Source organism: Conger conger, chromosome 13 (genome assembly GCF_963514075.1).
Source record: "Conger conger chromosome 13, fConCon1.1, whole genome shotgun sequence".
Classification (NCBI taxonomy): domain Eukaryota; kingdom Metazoa; phylum Chordata; class Actinopteri; order Anguilliformes; family Congridae; genus Conger; species Conger conger.
Genome location: NC_083772.1, coordinates 5,791,220 through 5,816,049, shown reverse-complemented (window position 1 = coordinate 5,816,049; position 24,830 = coordinate 5,791,220). Strand labels below are relative to the sequence as shown.

General features: G+C 43.5%; 1 protein-coding gene across 1 annotated transcript; it reads left to right on the top strand.

Annotated features, from left to right (window-relative positions):
- The first annotated feature begins 1,625 nt into the window (after positions 1-1,625).
- LOC133108242 (sodium- and chloride-dependent GABA transporter 2-like) lies at positions 1,626-24,830 on the top strand. Its single transcript, XM_061217713.1, has 14 exons — positions 1,626-1,761; positions 2,125-2,259; positions 4,301-4,441; positions 7,526-7,616; positions 8,094-8,226; positions 8,471-8,605; positions 8,744-8,847; positions 9,068-9,192; positions 20,604-20,716; positions 22,249-22,386; positions 22,695-22,797; positions 23,256-23,356; positions 23,996-24,166; positions 24,717-24,830. Exons 2-14 carry the CDS (start codon positions 2,196-2,198, stop codon positions 24,828-24,830), a joined length of 1,533 nt encoding a protein of 510 aa, XP_061073697.1. The 5' UTR covers positions 1,626-1,761; positions 2,125-2,195.

Genomic DNA, 24,830 nt, shown 5'->3' with positions numbered 1-24,830 from the left:
ATATTGTTTGTTTCATATATTGCCTGTCTGGACCTGTGGCCACAACACAACATGCACAATTTTAAGTTACTTAATAACTTGGTTCATTAGTTGTAGCAATTTCCACATGTTCCCCTGTAATAGCACCACCTATTCACACAGTAGAACCAGATCTATTTCCAGTTTTGTGAGAATCCCATCCCATCCCATCTTAATCCCAAGTTATTTGCATTTATGTAATATGGCACGCCCATTTCAATTTGCATTGGCTGTTTATTCAGCCATATTTGAGCTTAGCTTGGTCTAAAGAGGTTATACACCAAGCTTTGTGCAAATTTGATAAATGACTGGAGTGCCCGCGACTGCAGAATCGTGGCAGAAATTGCACACCCAGTTTACCCAGTTTACCCAGCTTAAGGGCAGCAACTATTTGTATCGGGATTTGTATCGGGGGGTAACGGGATCCTCAGCCCAGCCGACTCATCAACATTGTCAACAGCTGATCAGAATCCTGCTGCAGGACGGTGAGTAGTGTACTACGTCCTTAGTGTGCTGTAACAAAAGCAGGAGGAGGGTTGGGTCAATCTGAATTAAAAAATCAGATCTAAAACGTATTTCACAAGTAAACTGATGTATGCAGTAAGTATATAAAACAGAAGGACACTTAAATATTTGAAGAATTTAATTGCAAAACACAATAAACACCAAATCTGAAAGAAATGTATTGAACAGTGTAGAAACATCCACGATTCATGGAGCTATCTAGCTCCAAATAAATAACATGGAGTATATGAACAATGTTCCACAGTCACTGCACAGAATACAGTTTGTTATTGCAAACCACAATAAACAGCACTTAAATTTTATTGCATATTGTGATAGGCTAAATCTGCACTGCTGACGTTCAAGAAAATAATGAACATTATTGACAGTTTGGAGGATAGGATAGTGTCACCTCTCCAAAGGAAGCAAGGATGGTTGGTAGAGTACCATGACTGAGGAAAACTGAAGAGATTGTGAGATTTGGGGGTCAGCAAGATACCTATACATAGGCTGTACAGTGTCCATACACTGTGAGAGGCAATCAACCCAAACAATGTCAAATTCCTGACAAAGATGAAGAAGCAAGGAAGAACAGAAAAATCCATGGGAAGTATTCAGTATGAACAAGGTGAAAGGAAGGTGAAAGTATGCAAAGCAACCTTTATCAAGGTTCTTGGTGAGAGGGATTTTTTAATCCAGATATTTAAAAAATATCTAAAACCCCTGATTAGATTTCATTATTGGAATTATTGGCAATATAATAGGATCCTGATTAATAAAGCAGCATTAAAGTCAGCTGTCATTAATTGTATTGCATGTGTGGATGGTAGAACGTGAATGTTTCCGTATGTAGCCTTTCCACAATCTAAAAAATGTGTGAAAATAAAGTTTATGATTAGCTCACTTTTATACTTAATGTTTTATACATATTTATGCAACTTGGCCCAGTATCTCAGGTACACTGTGCATGTGTAAGGAGGTGTCTAACAGTCAGCAGTTACAGTAAAACATGAGCCTCTGTTTGATCTCAGCTCATTGTGTCTAGACAGAGAACATAAACAGAGATTATGGAACCGACAGCAGAAGGGATGAAGAAGGAGAGGGAGACCGCAGAAAGGCCATTGGAGGAGAGGGGACAGTGGGGGAGTAAGGTGGAGTTCCTCCTGGCAGTGGCAGGGAGCATAGTGGGGCTGGGAAACGTGTGGAGGTTCCCATACCTCTGCTACAAGAACGGTGGTGGTGAGTGGGATGAGTGTATGAATATGAGTATGTGAGTGTGAGTGTGAGTAAGTGCGACTGAGAGTGTGCCAATGAATTTGAATGAACATGAGTAAGGCTGTGTGTATGAGCTTAAATTAACTTTTCATTCGATTTACATGTTAAAAGTACCTGTATACGTACTCTGTTCTAAATGAGTATTGATCTACAAATTGATTTATTCTCAATGGTGTGTTGTCTCTTACAGTCACACATTTCTGACGACCTGAAACTAAACATCTCTGGTTTTGTTCAAATACCAGTCGTGGATATTTTCTATGTTTATGAATATTTATATTGAATATTTACCTTGAATGTTAACTTTGTGTGTGGGTGTATCTGCAGGAGCGTTCCTTGTGCCATATCTGGTCTTTGTGGTGACCTGTGGGATACCCCTGTTCCTGCTGCAGACTGCCATGGGGCAGTACACCCAGGAGGGGGCCATCACCTGCTGGAGGAAGCTGTGCCCATTGGCTGAGGGTGAGAGGCCAGAAACCTCTGTGGGCAAATGGGTAAACCTGAGATCACTTTGGCTTTACCAACAGGGAGCAATGGGGAGAAGATACAAATATCCCTGTGTGGCCAGTGGTGCAGTTCAGCTCTTCTCACATGCAAATCTCCAAATCTGACATCTTGCACTTCTGTCATTCTCTAACACTGTGAGGCTAAGAGGCTGATTCTACTTTTACAGGGAAAACTGGGCTAATTTCAAGAAATATTCACAGTATATTCTACTCAACTTTCTTCTTTCTTTTCTAACAACAACCTGCTAGACCCCCATCAGTCTGGCTTCAGATCGGGCCACTCGACAGAGACTGCGCTCCTCTCCGTCAGTGAGTCACTCCATGCCGCACAAGCAGCCTCCCTCTCCTCTGTCCTCATTCTCCTAGATCTCTCTGCTGCCTTCGACACTGTGGATCACTCCATCCTCCTATCTGCCCTCTCAGCAACGGGCATCTGTGGCACAGCCCTGGACTGGATTGAGTCCTACCTCTCTGGTCGCTCCTTCCAGGTCGCCTGGGCTGGTTCGGTATCGACACCTCGGCCCCTCACCACAGGAGTTCCCCAGGGCTCAGTCCTAGGCCCGCTTCTTTTTTCTCTTTACACTCGCTGCCTTGGCCCTGTGATCACTGCACATGGGCTATCCTACCACTGCTACGCGGACGATACCCAACTCTTCGTCTCGTTCCCGCCGTCTGATACGCAGGTTTCAGCCCGTATCTCTGCTTGCCTGAGGGACATCCAGAGCTGGATGGACAACCACCATCTAAAGCTCAACCCAGGCAAGACTGAAATGATATTCATCCCTGCTAAAACCTCTCCCCATCTGGATCTCTCCATTTCCCTCGGGGATACCACACTCACGCCGTCACCCAGTGCAAGGAACCTCGGCGTGGTGATGGACAGCAGACTGTCCCTTTCCGAGAACATTGCAGCGGTGACCCGGTCTTGCAGGTTCTTCCTATACAACATACGGAGAATCCGCCCCTTTCTCACCCCCTACTCGACCCAGCTCCTGGTCCAAGCGATGGTTCTGTCCCGCCTGGACTACTGCAATTCCCTCTTGGTTGGCCTCCCAGCGTCCGCCATCAGACCCCTCCAACTCATCCAGAATGCAGCAGCTCGTCTGGTCTTCAACCTTCCCAAATACTCACACATCACCCCCCTGCTTACTTCCCTCCACTGGCTGCCTGTCATGGCTCGCATCAAATTCAAAACATTGGTGCTAGCCTTCCAAGCAGTTAAAGGGTCTTCCCCAGCTTATCTACAAAAAATCATCAGACCCTACACTCCTGCCAGACCTCTTCGTTCAGCCTCCACAGGCCGCTTGGCACCTCCCCCTCTCCGAACCTCCACCTCACGCTCACGACTACTGTCTGTTCTGGCTCCACGGTGGTGGAACGAACTCCCCGTTAAGGTCAGAACTGTAGAATCTCTCCCCACCTTCAAGCGCAAGCTGAAGACGCACCTCTTCAAGCAGCACCTCTCACCGTCCCTCCCTACCTCCCTGTGAACCTTAATTGTTGTCTCTGTGATGTGCTTTGTGTATCGGTATTTTTAGTTGGCTAGGTAAGCAGTGTTTGGATCGTTCACTTTGGTCACTTTTGCTCTGTTTGTTTGTTTATTTGTTCTCAAAAAAAAAAAAAAAAGAGGCCCTCGTCCTTATCTTTGTTGTACAGGTAGCAGTTGAAATTGTACTTCCCTCTCGGGTCTTTCAGCGAACTTATCCTTGGTTATGGGTCTGCACTTTGTTGTACGTCGCTCTGGATAAGAGCGTCTGCTAAATGCCAGTAATGTAATGTAATGTAATGTATATTACTGGAATGTCAAGTACTGTGTACTGTGTGTCTGTCAAGGCAGAAGACATCAATGTTATTATCAGGAGTGTTAATGTGAAGAAGAACTACAGCATGCATGTGCATAACCATTAATTGTACAAGTTGCTGTTGAAACCAATGATTTGCATTACCAGCTGTTAATTGAGTATGTGCGCATGTGTATGTATGTGTATTTGTCTCAGGGGTTGGCTATGGAGGTCAGCTGATCCAGCTTTACGCTTGCATGTGTTACATCATCATCCTGGCCTGGGCCGTCTTCTACCTGTACTTCTCCTTCAGCTCTGAGCTGCCCTGGGCCAGCTGCTCCAACACCTGGAACTCAGGTAAAGTATGAAATGCTGTGTACATGCTGTAACTCCACCTGCAGAACACACTGCCAGTGCATACTGTTTTATGTCTAAGGTTAAGGGTCTTGCTCAAGGGCCCAACAGTTGTGTGGATCTTATTATGGTTACACCAGGGCTTGAATCAGTAATGTACCTTAGCCACTAGGCTACAGGCTGCACCCTGATGCTCATTACACTTTAAAATACATTAATAAATGAAGAACATCCACTGGAATAAGAAGCGCAGCCACAGCAGTTACAGTTCATCCCGTTGAACTGAAAACTTTACACTGGAAGTGTGAATCCCAAAATATCATACCACCTGTTCAACACCTGTTCACAAAATCAAGGAGACAAGGTAGCATTGGCAAATTCCCCAAATGTAATTTTTCAAGTGCAAATACGGTAGATAATGGCAAAAGCAAGCTTGTGCATAAAAAGTATATATGTGTCTCGTCAACAGTGTAGTTAGCTTACGACAGTCGCTAACCACAGAACTAAATGCAGTAGGTTCATGACCTTAGCTATATATAGTCTATAAAACAGCTTGCAGCCTGTGCTTTTCTCAGTCTTTTGTAGATTTCCATCCATAGAGTTAAATCCTGTATATCGTTTTTTAAGCTTGGCTTAAAGTATTTTATTGCTTGCTTTAAAATAAATCCTTGCTGACCACAAAACAAAAAAATGTAAAAAATACAACTATTCAACATTTAACGGTCAACAGATCAAGAACACTCTTGGGGATGGGCATGGTTAATCGATTAACCAGATAATCAAAACACAGCAAACCAAAATGGCCAATGTCTCAACCAGATAACGTTTTTTTCATTCTTTTCTGCATATTAACCTTATAATTAAGTTAATGTTTAAAAAACTGTTTTCAATAAAAAAACTAAATAATCTTATCTATGTCGGTAGCCTACAGCAGTGGGGTCATAGATGTAGGGTTCTCGCACGGGCCGCCAAATAATGTAGGTATTTTACTCTCTACGAAACCGGGGCGCCAATTAATGTTATGTCGCAGTATAACTGCAAAAAGTAATCAGTCTCATAAAATTACTGTTATCAGAAATATCTAACCACAAATTTAGTATTTTAATTATTAATTAAAATAACCAATATTAATATTAATATTAATTTAATATTAATTAAACATACCGATAACCTGAAGGTTGGAAGTTCTTCGAAAGACTGCTTTAACTCAGCTCTCATGTCTATGTGATGCCAAAACAGACACCGGGTTTAATTAAATATATTCATTAAACAAACATACAAACACAGAAGAGATAAACTAATGGGAAGTTAGTAGGGTAAATTAGTAGGGTGTGTGTGTGTGTGCTTTGAACAAAGGAAAGGTAAAAGTGTTAGTGTTAGTGTTAGCTGGGGAAAGAGAGGCTACTTGCGTAGTTTTACTCTAATTACATACGTGAAAGACGGCGAATCAATTCAGATATATATGTAGCTAACAAAAATACATTCAAACGGTAACACAGACAAATAGAAAAACACATTCACAATATCAATCAAGACTAAACTAAACACTGGCTATGCCAGAATGTTTGTTGTCTTATTGAGTGCATACGCTGGATCCAAAAGACGTGCTGTCCTTGTAGAAGCGGCGATGGTAATGTGAATGATGTCCTTGTAGAAGTGGCGATGGTGATGTGAATGATGTCCTTGTAGAAGCGGCGATGGTGCAGTGAATTATGTCCTGGAGAGGTACGCAGAGCTGGGATGTTCCCGTGGGTTGCGCGTTGTCGTCTGGTCCGCTCGGTTGCTGGAAGGTCGCTGGTCCTTTTTCCGGGTGGAAAAGTTTGTTGCTGTTATTCGTTGGTGAGCTTTGCAGGGGTAAACTGATGTAGTGTTCCACGTACACCAGCTTCCACTCGCGATTAGTCGTGCAGACTAAGTTACCGCAAGGTAACTGGGTGTGTCCGTCGGCCTGGTCGTGCGCTGTGCAGCATTCAGCCTCTGTCCGAGTCTCGGAGCAGATGAGCTGAAGCGAATGGCCAAAAAGGGTGCGTCAAGAAGAAGGGATTGTGGGAGTTGTAGTTCCTACATAGAATTTGAGAGTAGCAAAATTAGCATGATTGCTGGAACGACTCAAACACAGAGGAAGTAGGCTGTGACAAACAGAATCAGGAACCATGCGCAGACTCGGAATTGATAGAAAGGGATCTTTATTAACAAGGTCAGACTGTCCAGGTTCAGTAGCCAGCAAACAGGAACAACACACGAGGGACAGGCGAGGGTTCGAACAGACAGGGTGATGGAGAGCAGGTGAGACAAAGTCAATTTGAAGTGAGTCCAAGAGGAAAGGCAGGAATGGAGATAGGGCTTGGAGGATGAGAAGAGCAGAGGACCACGGGCTGGGTGAAGGGACCGGAACAGGACTAGGAGCAGGCTTGGAAGCGGGACAGGAAACTATGGGAATAGGCACTGGGAAATCAACCACAAGAAAACAAGACACGAGCACGAAGGCAAGGAGCAAGACAATCTGGCACAGGACAAAGAAACAGACAAGCTTCAATGCAAGCTGTTTTCGAGGTCATTGCCATGTGTAGCAATGAGTCCATGCCACTGCAGCTATCTGGGCAGCAGCAGACAATTAATCCCAAGCACATGACACAGAGAGTGGTACTCTTTGGCTGTGATGAGAGCATCACACGCAGTCCGGTGTGCAACCTTACCTTGTTGGATAAGTCGAGGAAAGCGGTCTTAGAAAGAGCCATGTAGCAGATGGCGTAGATGGCGTAGATGGCGCAGTAGGCTAAGTGAAGAAATTTAGAAGCGTGTGTAGCTGGCTAAATTGGTTTTGGGCTAGCCTGGGTGGCTGAGCAGGAAAGCTTTTTATTTAAGGCTGAAAGCCATGATAACAATAGCTTCTCAGCACTGACTCTGTGAGCGGAGTAAGAAAAGTTGTGAGAAGTGAATGTCAAGTGAAGTGGAGTAGCACTGCGGTGTACTACAGTATAGTATGCAGGTCCATCCTGTAGTATTGGACATGCTACTGTCAAAGCCAGTGCAATGAAATGCTTCTGCCGAGGTCATGACTGGTGTCATTCCCTCTTTGTGCTTCAGATCACTGTGTGGATTTCTCCAATCAAAACCTCACCGCAAACTGGACCCAACATTCCAACAGCTCATCTTCTGCAGCCACCGAGTTTTGGGAGTAAGTCTGCAAGTTCTGTAGAGCTACATCTCCTAGGGTTATGGAACTGGGAAACCAGAGATTGTAGGTAAAAGACAGAGCATTTTATTCTGTAAATATCCAGTTGTATAAATGCATGTCAATTGTACAATTTCTCTGGATAATAGTGTCTGCTAAGATAAATAAATCAGGTGATGTGTAAGGGTATAGTTTGCAAGTGTGTGTGGAGATGGAGAACATTGGCCTAGTTCCACCTTTTTGCATTTATGTTTGTGCAATAATTCTTTCTGAGCCATAAATGCATCCATAAGTGGAGAATATCTTAATTATTTGTGTACATGGTTGGGCCAGCATGCAAGGGGTGTTCAGGGAATCATGGTTCCTATACTGGAATATTTTTTCATGTAAATAAATCTGTTAAAATCTTTCTCTGCTTTTCCCTGTTCTTCCCTCATTACCTTTCCCTCTCCCTCTCTTTCTCTCTTCCCCCCGTCCCAGGAGACGTGTGCTGCTGATCTCGGGGGGCATTGAGGAGGTCGGCAGCGTGAGGTGGGAGCTGCTCCTGTGCCTGATCACTATGTGGGTCATCTGCTACTTCTGCGTCTGGAAGGGGGTGAAGTCGACAGGCAAGGTCTGTCCCCGATTTACTGAGAGAGATAAGTAAAGAATTTCCTTACCCAGGTGACTCTCCGAAGAATGAGACCCACAAAGTAAAAGACTCAACACATAGTGACGGGTGTGGAACTTGAATTTAACAGACTCAAACAGGGACATAAGGTATAAACCAGACTGACATTTCTCCATAGAAATGAACCATCATTTTTTTTATCTCCCTCTCTTTATCTCTCTCTCTCTCTCTCTCTCTCTCTCACCAGGTGATTTATTTCACAGCTACCTTCCCATACCTGATGCTTTTGGTGTTGTTGATACGAGGGCTAACTCTACCTGGAGCTCTGCAGGGGGTGGAGTTCTACCTGTACCCTGACCTCTCCCGTCTGGCAGACCCACAGGTAAGTACTCCGTAACACCAGCTGCACCCCATCACCTTGTCACAGTAAAATGTCTCTTTCCTAATTTCACCCAGCCAGGGAACAAGTTAATTTGTTAAGCAACACCCAATGTGTTCAAGTTTTGTGATGTCACTACAGGTGTGGATGGAGGCAGGAGCTCAGATATTCTTCTCCTACGGTCTTGGAGCGGGTACTCTAACTGTCCTGGGTAGCTACAACACCTATAACAACAACTGCTATAAGTAAGGCCCAAGCTTACCCACAATACACTAGGGCAGAAACACAGAGGAAAATGGTCAGCTTCTTAACCATACATTTGCAGCTCTGTCCACTGCAATACTCAGATACCAACACACATCCTGCAAGCCACTTAGCAGTGAATTTCTTTCACCTTGGAAGAAACTAAATGCAAAAATGAGGGCTGGTCAGAGAATGTTTAGCCTCCTGGTGGTGTTTCTACAGGGACAGTTTATGGCTGTGTCTGCTGAACAGCGGGACCAGCCTGGTGGCAGGATTTGCAGTCTTTTCTGTGCTGGGGTTCATGGCACATGAGCAGGGCGTCCCCATAAAGGAAGTAGCAGAATCAGGTACTTGCACAGCTTGTGAAGACCAATTACGAAGATGTGACAAATATATAAAAATGTCATTTGGTTAAAGCTGTGGTGCGATGGATGAGCCTCATAGCCTCATGGAATCGAATCCAGACCAAGACAGTGCGGACTGTAATGGTAAAAGGACTGCATTTATATATCGCTTTTATCCAATGCACTTTACAATTGATGCCTCTCATTCACCCATTTGGGGGTTGGTGTCTTGCTCAAGGACCCTTCGACACACCTTGGACGGGAGATCAAACTGGGAACACGACAATTGCCAGACGACTGCCCTTACCTGCTCATGTTCCCCGATGCTGCTCACTCAACTTACTCTGTATAAATAAAGGTTAATAAATAAATAAATAATTGCATATGAAAGGTCTTCCTCGGATGTATCTTCAACTGGAAAAAGAAGCAGCTTTTGGACAGCAAATGTTTTGGAGGAGATCCATGGAGCTCTTAGCTCTCGAAGCTGACAGGTGACAATAACGCAAATAACCACACATTACAACAGTCGTATGCCTAAGTGGATAGGCTACAGTAGCAGGATACCAATAATTTGAATAGATACTACAGTTGTTCCAATACCGATACCAGTATCGGAAATGCCTCCGACACAGCCCAAAATGCTGGATCGGGTATGGCAAGTAAGCAAGTCTATGCACCGATCTGATACCACGTGATATATCATATGAGGATGATAACATTATCATTTATGTTATTCAGACAAACAACCCACGTGGTGCTAGGAGTGTAACACTTGTCAGAGCTGGCAAAATGTCAGCAATTTGGCAATATTTTACACTGGAAAATCCCAGCAGTAAAACGGCGATGTGCACAGTATGCAAGCCTTTCGTTTCAATTTCAACACCAGCAATCTTCTAACGCATTTGAAGGCGCAAATGAAGCTGAACTGGTAAGCTCAGTTTAAAATAAATGCGCGTTCACTGCTATATTATTGTGGCTTATGTTCTAAACAATCAACAAGCTACAGTAGTTGTAGGAAGCAAGCTGGCCATTTCAGGGGGTTTCAAATGCAAGCACCTCTGGAAGTTGAATGCTACAGTATTATAGTTATCAACAGTGGCTCATAGTACGCACAAGAACCTGCTTGTAGGCTACCTTTAACATCTAGGTTCCCACGCACGCACACACACAGTCTACTCAGCAAGCGAGTGAGCAAGCAAGAAAGAGAGATTGATTGTAACGTTACCGATACAACACCACCATAAAACTGATTAGCCTACCGCAAGCATTTCAAAGACCGAAAAACAACAGCCAGCTAAATAATAGGCTACAACATACCCCAGAGAAACGTGCAATAAAAGTCGGCATTAAGCGCAAAAGTTGGGTTGAGGTCTCACCTGTAGCTGTAGAAAAAAATTAGTCAGAATATTGGGCGGTCTGTCAAGGGTGGCCTGTAGCATAGTGGTTAAGGTAAATGACTGAGACACACAAGGTCGGTGGTTCTAATCCCGGTGTAGCCGCAATAAGATCCTCACAGCCGTTGGGCCCTTGAGCAAGGCAATTAACCCTGCATTGCTCCAGGGGAGGACTGTCTCCTGCTTAGTCTAATCAACTGTACGTCACTCTGGATAAGAGCGTCTGCCAAATTCCATTAATGTAATATAGTAATGTTTGATGTTATTCTGATTGGTTCAGTGCGATTGGTGCAATGGTCTAGATTTTGTAACAGTCTACCTGGGATATCATAACCGTCCAGGAGCTGAGGGGAAACTGTGCAAAATCTGTCTCTGTAGAAGCCATTTGCTTTAGTCCCCTGACCTGAAGGTCTCACTGCTGGTGGGGTTCTGGCTTCAAATTCCAAATGGTTGACCAATTTTTATGGTCAAGAACAAAGGCCTGGATTTTGGAGATAAGAAACCAAGCAGTCTGGGGTTTTGTCTCCTTTCCTTTAATTCACCCAAATCAGGTTTATCCAAAATCACAAGGTATTGTCGTGAGCCCGGACCCCGTGCCGAGCTGAAATCACACAACACTTGTCCAGGCACTCTAGTCTTTCCTCCTAACACCCCCATGTCCACAAAGTCATATAGCCACTCCTCTATAGTAGCTTCGTTTCCAAAGTCCCGTCCATTCTTGAGCGTTGTCTTCATGTTGAAGCAGACGCATTCCAGGCATCCACGCATGCCTCCTCGCAGCGTGAAATGGGCAATGTCTCTCACATCCTCGAAGCAGATGATGCACCGACTCCTCGGGACTTCACCCTCTTCAGGTTCAGGGATGCATCGTGAAACCAGGAAGCTGTTCCTTCCATCGAGGAAAGCTTGTCGGTCCAGGAAGGCCTTTCTGTCCACATCGCTACCTCCTGTCCTTGTTCGGTACTTCTTCTTCAGGGGTATACCCCAAACCGTCTTTAAAGATAGAATAACACACAGATAATACAAACCCCTCCCCCACATAGTTCTCCCCTTTCGAGTGTTTTTACAGCTGCCAAGCGGGTATTTTGTTTTTTTGATTATATATATATAGTCTGTTTTTTCCCTTCAAGGTCTTGGTGGGTATGAGGAAATACATTCCTGTTCCATCTTACAACATTTCCTCTTTGTGTCCCATGTGGAGAGAACTCAGCTGAGCAGGTACATGGTAGGGGTGTGAGTTGTCCTTCTGGCAACGGGTAACATGGAATGTCTGGATACACAGTTATTGTATACTTTAAGATTTCCCATTTTTCTTTGTGATTTTCTACGTTGATGATATTGATCCATTTATTCTTGTTCAAGACAAAGCACGGGCTGCAGAGACAACCGTATAGGCCCCTGGCCCCCTGCCCATACCTCACGGGTATCTCACAGTTTAGACAGGAATCTAGTGGGTAGTATTTGAGGTTGCTGGTGTTAAACAACCTCTTCTTAGCTCCCAGGGCAAACAGAGTATTTGCCACATGATTACGACACCATCCTAATTCTATGGGATAACTGGGCGTATCTGTTTCGTCTGCCAACTCCTCCTCTAGGGCTGTCACTGAGGAGTGTGATTCACTGGCTTTTCTTTTGGTTTCGGATCTTCATGTATTCTGTCAGCAGTTCCTGATCGGAAACACCCGCTGAAAAACGACATTCTCGGCCTCCTTGGGCATCGTTGCTGAGAAGCATCACTAGGTCCTCCATTGCTCGGGTTATCTCTCAGGGGTATTGGAGGAGCTAAATCGCTGATGTCCTCGTACTCTGGCCCGGTTTCTGGAGCTACAGGTTCAGCTGCTTCTCCCGTAGCGCCTTCTGCTCCTCCCTCTTCGTCTGTGCATTATCATCACTGGAGAGTGTCCTGTCTGGGTTGTCATTCCCCATAGGGCGTCCCCCGGTAACCCCTCTATTTTTGGGGGCACTCTTGACCCACCAGGTCCCTGATATCCTGGCCTTAACTCATTACATGAACACAGGATTCAACAGCCTGGCCCTTTAATATCTTCCAGCACTGGACAGGGTTTTTTTTCTTTTTTCTTTTTTTTTTTTTAGTTTCTGTGCCAGGTCATGACCTTTTCTGGCTGTTAAGACTCTAAATGTCCGATCGGTCTGTCTGACCACCTTGACCCAGACTTTAGGGAACAAGCTTTTAGGCAGTAAATATTTTTGTGCTCATGGTTCCATTATATCTTCTTACACTGTTATTAATGAGGAACGGGACGGCGCGAGACAACCACATTCCACATCACCCACAAGGCAGAAGGCAGCAATCTATGGTGAAATTTCTACTAAATCTCACCTTTATAGGGACGCCTGGTTTCTAGACCTTGATCTTTAGTTCTGAATTGATCTCCTACCTGTAGGTTTCCCTTGATATCACCGTATTTTCTAGCCTGGCTAGAACCTGTCTTCCCGTAGCTTGCCTCAGAGGATGGATAAGGGTGTACCCAGTGCACGCATCAACTATTATCAGTAAGTATCGGTGACCCCCTGTGGACCTCATCACAGGACCGGCCAAATCCATGCAAATACTTCCCAAGGGCAACTCCCGACCTTATAGTCAATCCGGCACTCCACATACCTTTCGGTGTACTAGTCATCTGGCATTGTGAGCAGTTCTTAACTACTCACTTAACTATTTGTCTCTGTACACAATTGCAACTTCCTATGCCCCATCTGTACAGCCGCTTTTACCCCAGCAACAGCAGCTGAAGTAAACCTCTATGTGTGGATCTGGCGGATTGCTTTCCGCCATCCTTCCACTTATTTATTCTTTTTATACTCGCACTTTATTAGAATTTACTGTCCTATACAGTCTTTTAATTTTGTCACTTATTCTATATTTTCTCTATTCCTTTCGAGCTCGAGTATTACTGTTTCACGACTTAGGTGCCTATCACCTTTCTCTTCAGTGTCAGTAATCTACTCGTGCCCCACGTTGGGCGCCACAATTGTCGTGAGCCCGGACCCCGTGCAGAGCTCAGACCTCACGTTCCCACGAGCAGTACCCGACGAGGAGGTGTCTCGGAGACAAACTCTCTTTTCCTTTAAGTACTTTCGAACGTCCTGGAGAACTGGTAAGTTCTACTGAACTTCCAGCCCAGTCTCGAAGTGAAGTGGTGTGACGCAACGCTGTTATATGATCTCCTGTATTCACTGTAGTTTTTCTAGTTGACTCAATTCCACTCAATTATAATTATGATTAAGCATATTTTATTGTAGTCAAGTAAATAGAATTATACAGTTCACAGGTTAAATATGATCTTTCAGTTTGCTAGTCACATACATTGCTTTATATTCTTTCAACCGTATACAGGTGCCTTTACATGATTCACATAAGGTTCATATAACCCCTTTGTTTTTCTAATTCACCTTTCACCGGACGTTTTTCTAATTCTCCTTTCACCCTGCCTAGGGCCGGGTCCTCGACAGTATATTACCATGAGAGGTACAAAACATATTTATTACATAATACGGTTGTCACAAAAACTCTCAGGTATCTCCATGAAGCTCTATGATTCGGAATTCCTTTGGGGGATTCAGAGCATTGGCTCCCAAGAATGTCCGCATCTGGAGAGACTGAGATAAGGAAAAGATGGATTGTGGTTGGGTTTGTTCTGGGGGCTTTTAGGTTGTAGGGGGTCATTAAGCCCTGGGCAAAACCATGGGAAAAGAATGTCTCCATGACCCCCGACCTGGTCACTTCCTATGGGAAAGACGTAGGACACTCCCACATTTGGACACTTCTGTCATTACACTCTTCACTCCTCTCCTGGGTTAATGATGGGCTTTTCGTGACAACTACAACATAATAAGACATTAGGATAATCTATTTGGTATGGATATGATTCGGTAAAATCAAGGAATCGGATGACATGCATTTCATCCAGATTGGAGTTTAATAAACCATAGTTTCAGTAACTAAATTTCTAAATTTCAGATTTGACCACTCCAGATTAATTTATGGCACTGCCGCCTGGTTCAAACATGAGATTCAGGAGAAAAGGGAGGGAGACAACCCGATCAGGGAACACTTTGTGCATGTTCTGTGTTTGTGTGTAGTTGACGCAGGCTGAGTAAGATTATTTACTTTGTGTTTCTTTCCTTAAAGTATGTATTTTGTAAATTGACTGTTGAATTCTAAGATTATGACCTACCTGCTTGTAAATAAATTATTCTTGGATTTGACTTGCGTGATCTTCATGACTCTAATTCATCTTGTACCTTTTCAGCCTAAATTACGACTGAATACTCAGGGGGACAATATTGACCAAAGACCTACTGATAAGTGGCTTGGTACTCTAGTGGAGTTTCCAAGCTGGGAAAGGCAGCCAAGTTCGGCCCATAAAATTGATTGGTGGTGGATGGCTCTTGTAATTTGATACGAAAGGAACCCATGGATGTTTCTACGTTGGTTCTTGTCAAGTTAGCTCTCAGGAGCCCTCTAAATGCACGCCGACCTGGGCTCGCAACTATCTATGCAAAATATAATGCATGTATTGTGTTGGCTAGACCCCCCACCTCTGTGTTCACCCCCAAACTGAGATTCAGCAATAATGCTAATCCCGGGAGCATATATTGAGTAATGGTGGTGCAGGTAAGAGTCGAGTGTAACCACTCCCGAGGTCCGCGCATGTTTAAAACTAATTTCTAAATTATATCTTAAATGGAGTCAGATAACAAAGGTAAATGTATTGACCCTACTGTGGAGATTCTTGGTCAGCCCAGACCAGTAAAGAGCGGAAGGCAGAGAGGTACTACTGTCTTTGTAACGTGGTTTATTTATTGGCTGATCTAGACTCACCGCATAGTGACCATTATTATTTAACCCTACTAATATTCTTTCAGCAACACCAGAAGGACAAGCATGCAAATACCTTCGGCCCATGATAAATTCCGTCGTTGGGTTAGCGTGGGGTTTTACAGTGTGGGGTTGTGCACTCGTATGAGCTGGTGGCCTTTGTAGTTCGGTATGTGGACTGTTCTGGCAGCTTCTCAGTGTGAGAGGTGACACTACAGGCGAGACCTTAACCCAACATTTCGTTTGCTCATTTCTTGCCTACTTATTTGCTTGCTAACACACAAGATACAGTAAGCTAAATCCAACATTGCCAACATCACGACTAAGCGCCAGACAATTAGACAATTAATATAATTTAGCACTGTACAAAATCTATGTTAGTAGTTATTAGTAGATTAGTGCTATCTACAAACATGAATGGAGAAAAAGCAGGAAGTAAGAGAAAACGCGACTAAGAAGTAATCGTGGGAAACCGGAAAATTCCGAAACCACCAGAATAGTCAATCACGCAGACAGGGAAGTGATTCGGGCTCAGCACTACATTACATTACATTACATTACATTATTGGCTTTTGGCAGACGCTCTTATCCAGAGCGACGTACAACAAAGTGCATACCCATAACCAGGGATAAGTTCGCTGAAAGACCCTAGAGGTAAGTACAATTTCAACTGCATAAAAAGACAGACATCTCAGGGGAAGACAAGTGCTATGAATATGAATGTAAATAGAAAACCAGACATAATAATGAAAAATAATAAATATACAAGAATAACAAATAACAGACAATACTCAGAAATAGGACAAAAGCTATATTTGTTATGCCCGCTATTATGGAAGTTATTCAATTATCAAGTGACCACAACAAATAATGAAAACTCAACACATATTTGACCTAAAAAAGATTCAACTTGTATCATTCATCACCACCACGTTTGTTATTTATTGTTCCATTTTGCCTCATCAAAATGGCATAGAAATGTTAATCAAAAGCCACGCCCATGGATACAGATCCATATTTCAGCTCTCGATCTGTTTGTACCATTTTGCTGCCTGCAGCAGGGAGAAAGCACTAGGCTACTGACCAAGCAGGCAGGTTAGACTGGCTCTGCCGTTTGCTCAAGCAAAGCAATACTGAGATGTGTGATAGGTCTAGCTTTTGGCTCAAGTCAGAGCTTCAGCCAGTTTTAAATGGCTAGCTCATGTAGCATGGTTAGCTCAGCTAGTTCGCTAGTAAGCACGGATGGTGCAGTGAAAGCGAAGGCTGGTAGCAGGTTATCGCGACAACACTCCCCGATGACGTAACCCTCAAATAAAAAAAAAAGAAAGTTGTTGCCCTTGGCTAGGGGCGAGTTCGTCTTTAGCTGACTGGTAACGCATTCGTTCAACAAATATTTGGACAAGTGAGAGGCCGGGGTTGAAATGCCACCTCGGACTCAGGCAATTTCTCACCTGTTACATTGGTGCCGTGACTCGGATCTGGGTGGGAGTAAAAAAAAGAAAAAAAAAAGGTTGCTGCGGAGTTTCACATGGAGGGGAAGTCAAAGGGGGGTGAGTGTAGCATGGTTAGCTCAGCTAGTTCACTAGTAAGCACGGATGGTGCAGTGAAAGCAAAGGCTGGTAGCAGGTTATCGCGACAACACTCCCCGATGACGTAACCCTCAAATAAATAAAAAAAGAACGTTGTTGCCCTTGGCTAGGGGCGAGTTTGTCTTTAGCTGACTGGTAACGCGTTCGTTCAACAAATATTTGGACAAGTGAGAGGCCGGGGTTCAAATCCCACCTCGGACTCAGGCAATTTCTCACCTGTTACACTCACAATGTTCCGAACAGTGCAACCGCACTGACGAATAAATACGAAATTATTTCCAGATCAGCTTAGATTTTTCTGTGTGTGTCAAGTCTGATTCCTTCCATTTTCAGAAAAAACTTGGTGTCATGTACGAGATCAATTTCAGCATATAGTGACCAGGTAATGGTGCTCCCCTATGACAGTGTGGTGGGGAAGCTGTTGCTAACGAGAGACTATGAAACAGGCAGGCTTATATGGCTCAGCCAAAAGTGTACCTTGCAAAATTGTTCACACACGTACACACATTATTTTAATGTGACGTTATCAGATTAACCAAATAAAGATTTAACTTTGCCGTGATACATTAAGTGTAAATTTGCATCCTCCCTAGAACAACTCAAAGGGGGTGTCCAAGCATTCGCTGTACGACAGTGAGTGTTCAGTAAGAGAAACCACACAGATCAAGTTTTAACAATTAATTTACCAGGCAGGTTACTTAGTTCATTCCATTTTGATTCCAAATGAAACATAAATTATACACTAAATACACTAAACCTGCTTTATCGTGAAACATCCCACGCTTAATTCCTTTCAGTGACTGGACCCTGAGAGTACTGAGACAGGGTGATTGACAAGAGAACAAGAGAAATGTCCCTTTCTGCAACCTAAAAAGGTGCAGAAAAGGGACTATGGCCCACTGAAATTCGCAATGTGTGTTGGGGTGGCAGGTTGTAAACGTCTATGGAACACCACTTCACCTGCGCACTGACAGTGTGTAACAGTGTAACTAGTGTAACAGTGTTCTCGCTCAAGACTGCTGTCTGTCCTGGGCCCATGGTGGTGGAATGACCTCCCGGTGGATGTCAGAACGGCAGAGTCTCTGACCTCTTTCAAGTGCAGACTGAAGACTCATCTCTTCAGGCTACACCTTTCCCTCCCTAACTCACCACCATGATTAGCCTTATATATGCCATAGGCTGTAATGGCACTTATATAGTTGTATAGATATTGTTTTTTTGGGTTTTTTTTTTTTTTTTTTGTATTAGCTATTGTATTGTTGTACTCAGGGTATTCTGGCTGCCAACTGTGGTATGCTAATTTTGGAAGTTGTTGTATTCTTCAAGGGTTCCGATTGTATCTGTATGGTTACACTAGGACTAGAACACTAGAACTGTACTGTACTCTCAGGTCCTCTTCGCACTTGTACTTGTTTTTGATCTGCACTTTGTTGTACATCGCTCTGGATAAGAGCGTCTGCTAAATACCTTGTCATGTAATGTAATATAAAACTATTAAAGGGTATTCCAGCCAGGCAGGCAACACGCCATGCAAGATTCCTTGTAGCACAAATAGACTACCGTAAATCCTCAAATTGTGTCCGGGGTCTTTAATTTACTTCGGCTGCACAAAGCACAGGCCTTTATTTGGGGCAGGCTTGTATTCGAGGCAGGCCTTTATATCTTATATCTTGTAGAATTTAATTTTTAGAAATAAAGTAAAAGGCTACACTTAAAGTGGGCCAACACTGTTCAACACTTCCTGTAACCGTTCAGAAAGCAATTAGTGTAGGCTAATCAGGAAACACCGTTTGGTAAGTCATAGTGTCAGTCTTAACAGACTTAGTTTATTGCAAATATTCTCAAACACAATAAATCACATGCAAGTCCAGAATCCATAAAATAACAACTTGCCAGACACACCTTCATGAACAATAACAAATTAGCGTAGATAACAGCAAGTTAAGGATCTTTTTTTCCTAAAGTTTAATTGTGAGACATGCGTTTCGTTTGGAGCAGCATACCGCTATCAAAAGATTTTCGCTTTGGTTTGGGATTTAATTACTTTTGGACTGTTTGATTCTATTGCTAAATGTTGGGACTGATGGGCACTGAAATCTGGGGGGTAATTGATGGTTCACTGTTAAGTTTTATGTAGTTGAAAGAGTGTCGGGATTTCCACCCGTCTGTTTATTGCGAGCCATGGCAGCCGCTTTCATTCATTCATTGAACGTGCGCTGTGCTGTAAATACATGGAAACCTTATTGCGTAGCCAAGTAGCCTAAATTGAGTTAATTTTTTATTTTGCCTGATTTACTTTTTATTAAATTCGTAGGCTGGAATGCCTCGCGGCAACAATTGTGTTTAAATGTATACTGCTTCAGCCTTTGGCAAGCTACTTAGAAGGGGGCGGCAAGCAACTGGTAGCTTGAGAGCAACGTGTTGGAGACCCATGATGTAGGACAACGATTTTTCATTGGCAACAGTATTAAACCAACCAACAATATAAAATATTAAGAAGAGCTCTTTTATTTCATTGAGTTAAATCGAAACATTGTCTTCTAGTGCTCATGGACTGATAGACCTACTGGTAGGCAATATTACCCCGGCTTGTATTTGGGGGCCGGCCTTTATTTGTCCAAATCGGCCACGCCCCCGGCTATTATCCGAGGCCCGGCTTCAAATAGAATCCCGGACACAATTTGAGGATTTACTGTATGCTGCTAACAAGTCTAATAATCGAGTCCCCCACTATCATCAACTCCCTTTTCCTGAGCATGTGGCCATCGCAGTGCCCTGAGGCTCATCAGTCCTCCCACTCTCGGGGACAGGGGCCAGGTCCAATTCCTGTAAGGGCTGGAATTGTTTAGACACCACCACCTCTGAAGATGCCACCCCTACATCGTATCTTTTTCTTCCCTTTCGACTTGCTGTCACCCAACTTTCTCACCGTGCCTGGTCTGAAGTCCCCCCACCCCCATTTGTGGCCTTTATATTTTTAAAAGAGTGGTATCATGGTTGAGCCCCCCCCCAATGTTGAAATGAAACCTATGCCCTTGATCCAGGATGACATTGGTTGGAACGCCAACACAAGGGCAAAAAGACCCACTGAATTATGCCCAAGGAAGAGATTTTTCATTTTATTTTTCACATTTTTGCATTCAGCATGTTGATGTGGACTTTTATCCTATATGACATTTTGCCAAGTGAAGTAGAAAAAATCTAATTCTCTCAATAGTTTTATTGTATAATTTAACTCATGATTCTATTGTTTTTTCACTTATTTTTATATCATAAATGCGTTTTTGGACATAAAAATAGCAAGTCACGTTATTGATCCATATGTTCTGACACTGTGTAAATATTTTGCTTTTATTGCGTATTCTGATTAACTCTTCATAATCTACTGCTGTATTAACAGACAGTATGTAAAAAGGTCATCTGTGGAAGGTGCTCTGCATAACAGCATCTGCTTAATGCAGAACTGTGTGACTGTAATGTGTGCGAATATGACCTGGGTAAGAATGGTAGGTTCATTATTCTCCCATTCCTTCTGACTCCTTCACTCTCCTCCTGTGTTCTTTGTTCTCCCCTGCTTCCTGCTCCCAGGACCTGGTCTGGCATTCATTGCGTACCCCCTAGCAGTCGCAATGATGCCCCTACCTCAGCTGTGGGCCGTCTGCTTCTTCATCATGATCATCCTGTTGGGCCTGGACACTCAGGTGATCAGTTTCCTGGCTGCTGGTCACCATTCCTGGCTGCTGAGTCTGTGATACTGCTGCCACTACCACTGCCTGTGGCCCTGTTTACTTCTAGTTCCTTTGGTTCTTGCTCAACATGAAGGAAAGCTGTGCTGAGCTAGCAAGGCATCATGCTGGGTTACCAGAGATTACAGCTAGATTACTTGCCAAGCAAACTGGACAACATTTTGCATTTTCATTTCACTAGAGATGTGCATTAGGTGTTTCTAGGTGGTTGCTTGGGTGGTTGCAAAGGTGTTCCTAGGTGATTGATTGGGTGTTGTTAGGTGGTTGTTAAGGTGTCGGTAGGTTGCTAGGGTGTTGCTAGGTGGTTGTTAAGGTCTTAATAGTTGTTTGCTATGGTGTTGCTAGGTGTTTGCTAAGATCTTGCAAGGTGGTTGCTAGGGTGTGTTATGTGGTTGCTAGGGTGTTGTTTGTGGTTGCTAGGGTATTGTTAGGTGGTTGTTAAAATGCTCCTTATTGGTTTCTATGGTGTTGCTAAGTGGTTACTAGGGTGTTGCTAGGTAGTTGCTGAGGTATTGCGAGATGGTTGCTAACACCTAAATTTGTTAACATTGTGAGAATCAGTGTGAAATGCTGAACATTTTGTTGCATAATATACACTCTGTGAGCACTTTATTACGTATTTATTAGACTTCTACTGCTATAGCCTATCCACTATAGCAGTTGTGTGTTCAGAGATGCTGTGCATACCACTGTTGTAATGTGTGGTTATTTGTGTTGCTGTCACCTTCCTGTCAGCTTTGACCAGTCTGGGCATTCTCCTCTCTCATTAACAAGGCATTTCTGTCTGCAGAACGGCTGCTCACTATATTTATTTTTATTTTTTGGCAAATCTAGAGACTAGTGTGCATGAAAATCCCAGGAGATCAGCAGTTTCTGAGATAGTCAAACCACTCTGTCTGCCACCAACAATCGTTGCAAGGTCAAAGTCACTTAGATAAAAAAAAAATTCCCCATTCTGATGGTTGATGTGAACATTAACTGAAGCTCCTGACCTGTATTTACATTTGTGTATGCATTCCACTGCTGCCACCCAATTGGCTGATTAGATAATTGCATGAATAATTAGGTGTAATTCAGTAAAAAATGGCCCTAATAAAGTCCTCAGTGAGTGTATGCATGTAGCATAAAAAGTGAGAGAGTAATGGGAGTTTAAAAAAACATGAAAGCTCCTCAGCAAACTAAATAGTTTAAAGTTTTAATGCAATTTCTCGGGGAAAGTATGCCCAAGTAGTTCAGTGCTGAAAAACTGGAGAATAAAGAGTGGAGATAGCATACAGCCAGCCCACTAATAAACTTGAATTTTGAATAACAGTAGTGTATTGCTTCGCTAATACTGTTGTATTTCTGGATAGTTTCTCACAAGTAGGAAAACATTAGTGTGTGTGTCAACCATCCTTCTCTCTAATCCTTTTCTTATCCTCCTTTCCCCCTCTCTCCCTTACCCTGCCTCTCTCTGGTGAACCTTATATTGTCTGTCTGTTGTTCAGTTTGTGATGATAGAGGTGCTGATGACGTCGGTGATGGACCTGTTTCCCAAAGTACTACGGAGGGCTGGGCGCAGAGAGATCTTCCTCCTGCTCTTCTGCCTCACCTGCTTCGTCTTGGATCTGGTGATGATCACACAGGTGAGAAGACAACCGGGGGGAAATATGAGGCGATGTGACCGTCCCGTATTCGACAGTTATACAGTTACAGTTATCCCACGAATTTTCTCCATCTCAAAATAAAAAAGATTGATAATGTTTTTATGGAAAACTGCCATTGCCCTCCATTCATTCTGCTCTATTTAACCCAGTGTTACTGCTCATAGCCCCCCCTGGAGGTAAAACCTGATATTTATTTTGACAGCATTCCTCCATATTCCATCTCTGGTCTCACCCTGACCTTTTTTCCTATAATATCTATTCTTGTAATTTCCCATTCTGTCCACCAGGGGGGGATGTATGTGTTCCAGCTCCTGGACTACTATGCCTGTAATGGGGCCTGTATGTTCTTCGTGTGTGTGTTCAAGGTTCTGGCCATGGGCTGGCTGTTTGGTGAGTGCAGGACTTTGATGCCTGGATTGAGGAAGATAGCTGGCTGTATTAACACATTACTGCACATTACAGTGTACCCTCCAACAAACTGTACCTTTGCAATGCAACACTGGAAATAGAAAAGAATATGGCGGGAGGTTTATATATGCAAAATAAAAATGAATGATTTGATTTGGAAAGAAAATGGTATCTAGTGCCAACAGAATAATGCAAATGAATGACCATGGATGCCAAGAACAGTCAAAACCACTTTAAAAGGGGAAACTTTAAGGCAGAGAGGCAGTAGTTCCATAACACACTGCTCCACTGTGCTTATAAAGCAAAACGAAAAAGAAAGCAATTTTGCCATCATTAATTTCCCATTCTCTGCCTTCATTGAATATTCCCCCCCAGTGGAATCTCCCGTTATGCATGACATAACACTGCACTCACCGCCATTCCCATGTGCCCTGGAGCAGGGGCGGAGCGCATGATGGATGTGATCGAGGACATGACCGGGGAACGGCCCAGCCTCATCTTTAAGCTCTGCTGGCTCTACTTCACCCCACTGGTGACCCTGGTGAGTTTGACTCACCCCCACTGTGGGATGTCCAGAGACAGAGCATCTGCCTGACTCACTTATTACAGGACAACCTCATCATTGCACAACTCAAGCATGCTGCATTTCAGATTTAATAAAACTGCAAATTTCAGTAACATTAATTTGCATGAATGAGAATAGCAGAACTCACAAGCAAGATGTGTTGTGCATAGGAAAGCTAACATAAAGAAAATGTCATTATATATTATATACGGTAGGATACATTTTCCTGCTCTCATTATTATTATAGTTTTATACATGTAGGGTACTCCATTAAGTCCTCCAGTCTGCAAGTACGGAGCAGACCGGAAATTTGGATACCTGTGAACTCTGGAGAGGCTAAGGCTGCTGAGTTGTTCAATTCAAGGGGCCCAATGCTGAGTCTGAATGCACAGCATGCCAAACTTTGGGAGTGGATGGGACAGCAGATGATCAAGAAGTCAAAATTAAAGGTCTAGGAAATAATAAACTGGTCACTGAGTGTTTTTGACTGCCTAACTGTGAGACCCAGTTTCAACAACTGAACTCAATTTCATGTAATTTCTACTTCTATGACACAATGGCAGCATGGTGTGTTTAACATTAATAAAAGCTTCCACTCTTCCTCCTCTCCCGTAGGGATCCTTAATCTTCTCTCTGGTGAAGTACCAGCCCCTGACCTTTAACCGCTGGTATGTGTATCCAGACTGGGCGTACGTGCTGGGCTGGCTGCTGGCCCTCTCCTCTGTTGTACTGGTGCCGGGGTGGAGTCTGGTCAAGCTCTCCATCAGCACTGGCACTCTCAGACAGGTGAGGCCTGGATCCCATGTCTCCACAGCTGTGCTGAAAGCTAGCCTTGTTTTCACTGTCCCACCCCCTTACCCAGGGTCACACACACACACACACACACACACATACACACTCACAACATCAGTTGATATGCAATGAGCCAAGGCAGGTGGATCTGGATAGAGCTGTCTGTCCTGTAAAATATGTAGTGAAAAATAGTGTAGTCTGTTCCCATTCTGTAGTCTGTTTCCATTCTTACTCCTACCTAGGCAGCACACTATCAGTCTTATCTACTGAGAGCTTATGCTAGAAAAGAATAGCATTGTCCATATAATGTCCATATTTTCAAGTAAAACCAATGCAACATACTTTTTATTAAATATATGATGAGTATGCTATGTCATTGTTTTGGTTTGGTGCTGAATGGACCTAGAAGCAGATTCAAACTATTGGTGGAAGTATTTTACAGATCAGTGGTATTGTTATGTACATAGTAATTACATTAAATATTTATATTTTATGAAACACTTGCTTCTCAAGATCCCTACCATTATTATTTTTCTGCTGACAGAGATGGTCTCATCTGTGTCACCCTGATGATGACCTCCCCCTGACCCGGAAGCAAATGGCTGAGCGGGAAAATGCAATTACTGCCACAGAGATGGAAGAGTTAATGACCAACTAA

Excerpts from the sequence above, each read along its gene's own strand:
- LOC133108242 (XM_061217713.1), top strand. The coding sequence starts at position 2,196 with ATGGGGCAGTACACCCAGGAGGGGGCCATCACCTGCTGGAGGAAGCTG. Across the intron at positions 7,617-8,093 it reads GCAGCCACCGAGTTTTGGGA|GAGACGTGTGCTGCTGATCT; the intron begins GTAAGTCTGCAA and ends CCCCCGTCCCAG. Across the intron at positions 22,387-22,694 it reads ATCTGGTGATGATCACACAG|GGGGGGATGTATGTGTTCCA; the intron begins GTGAGAAGACAA and ends TCTGTCCACCAG.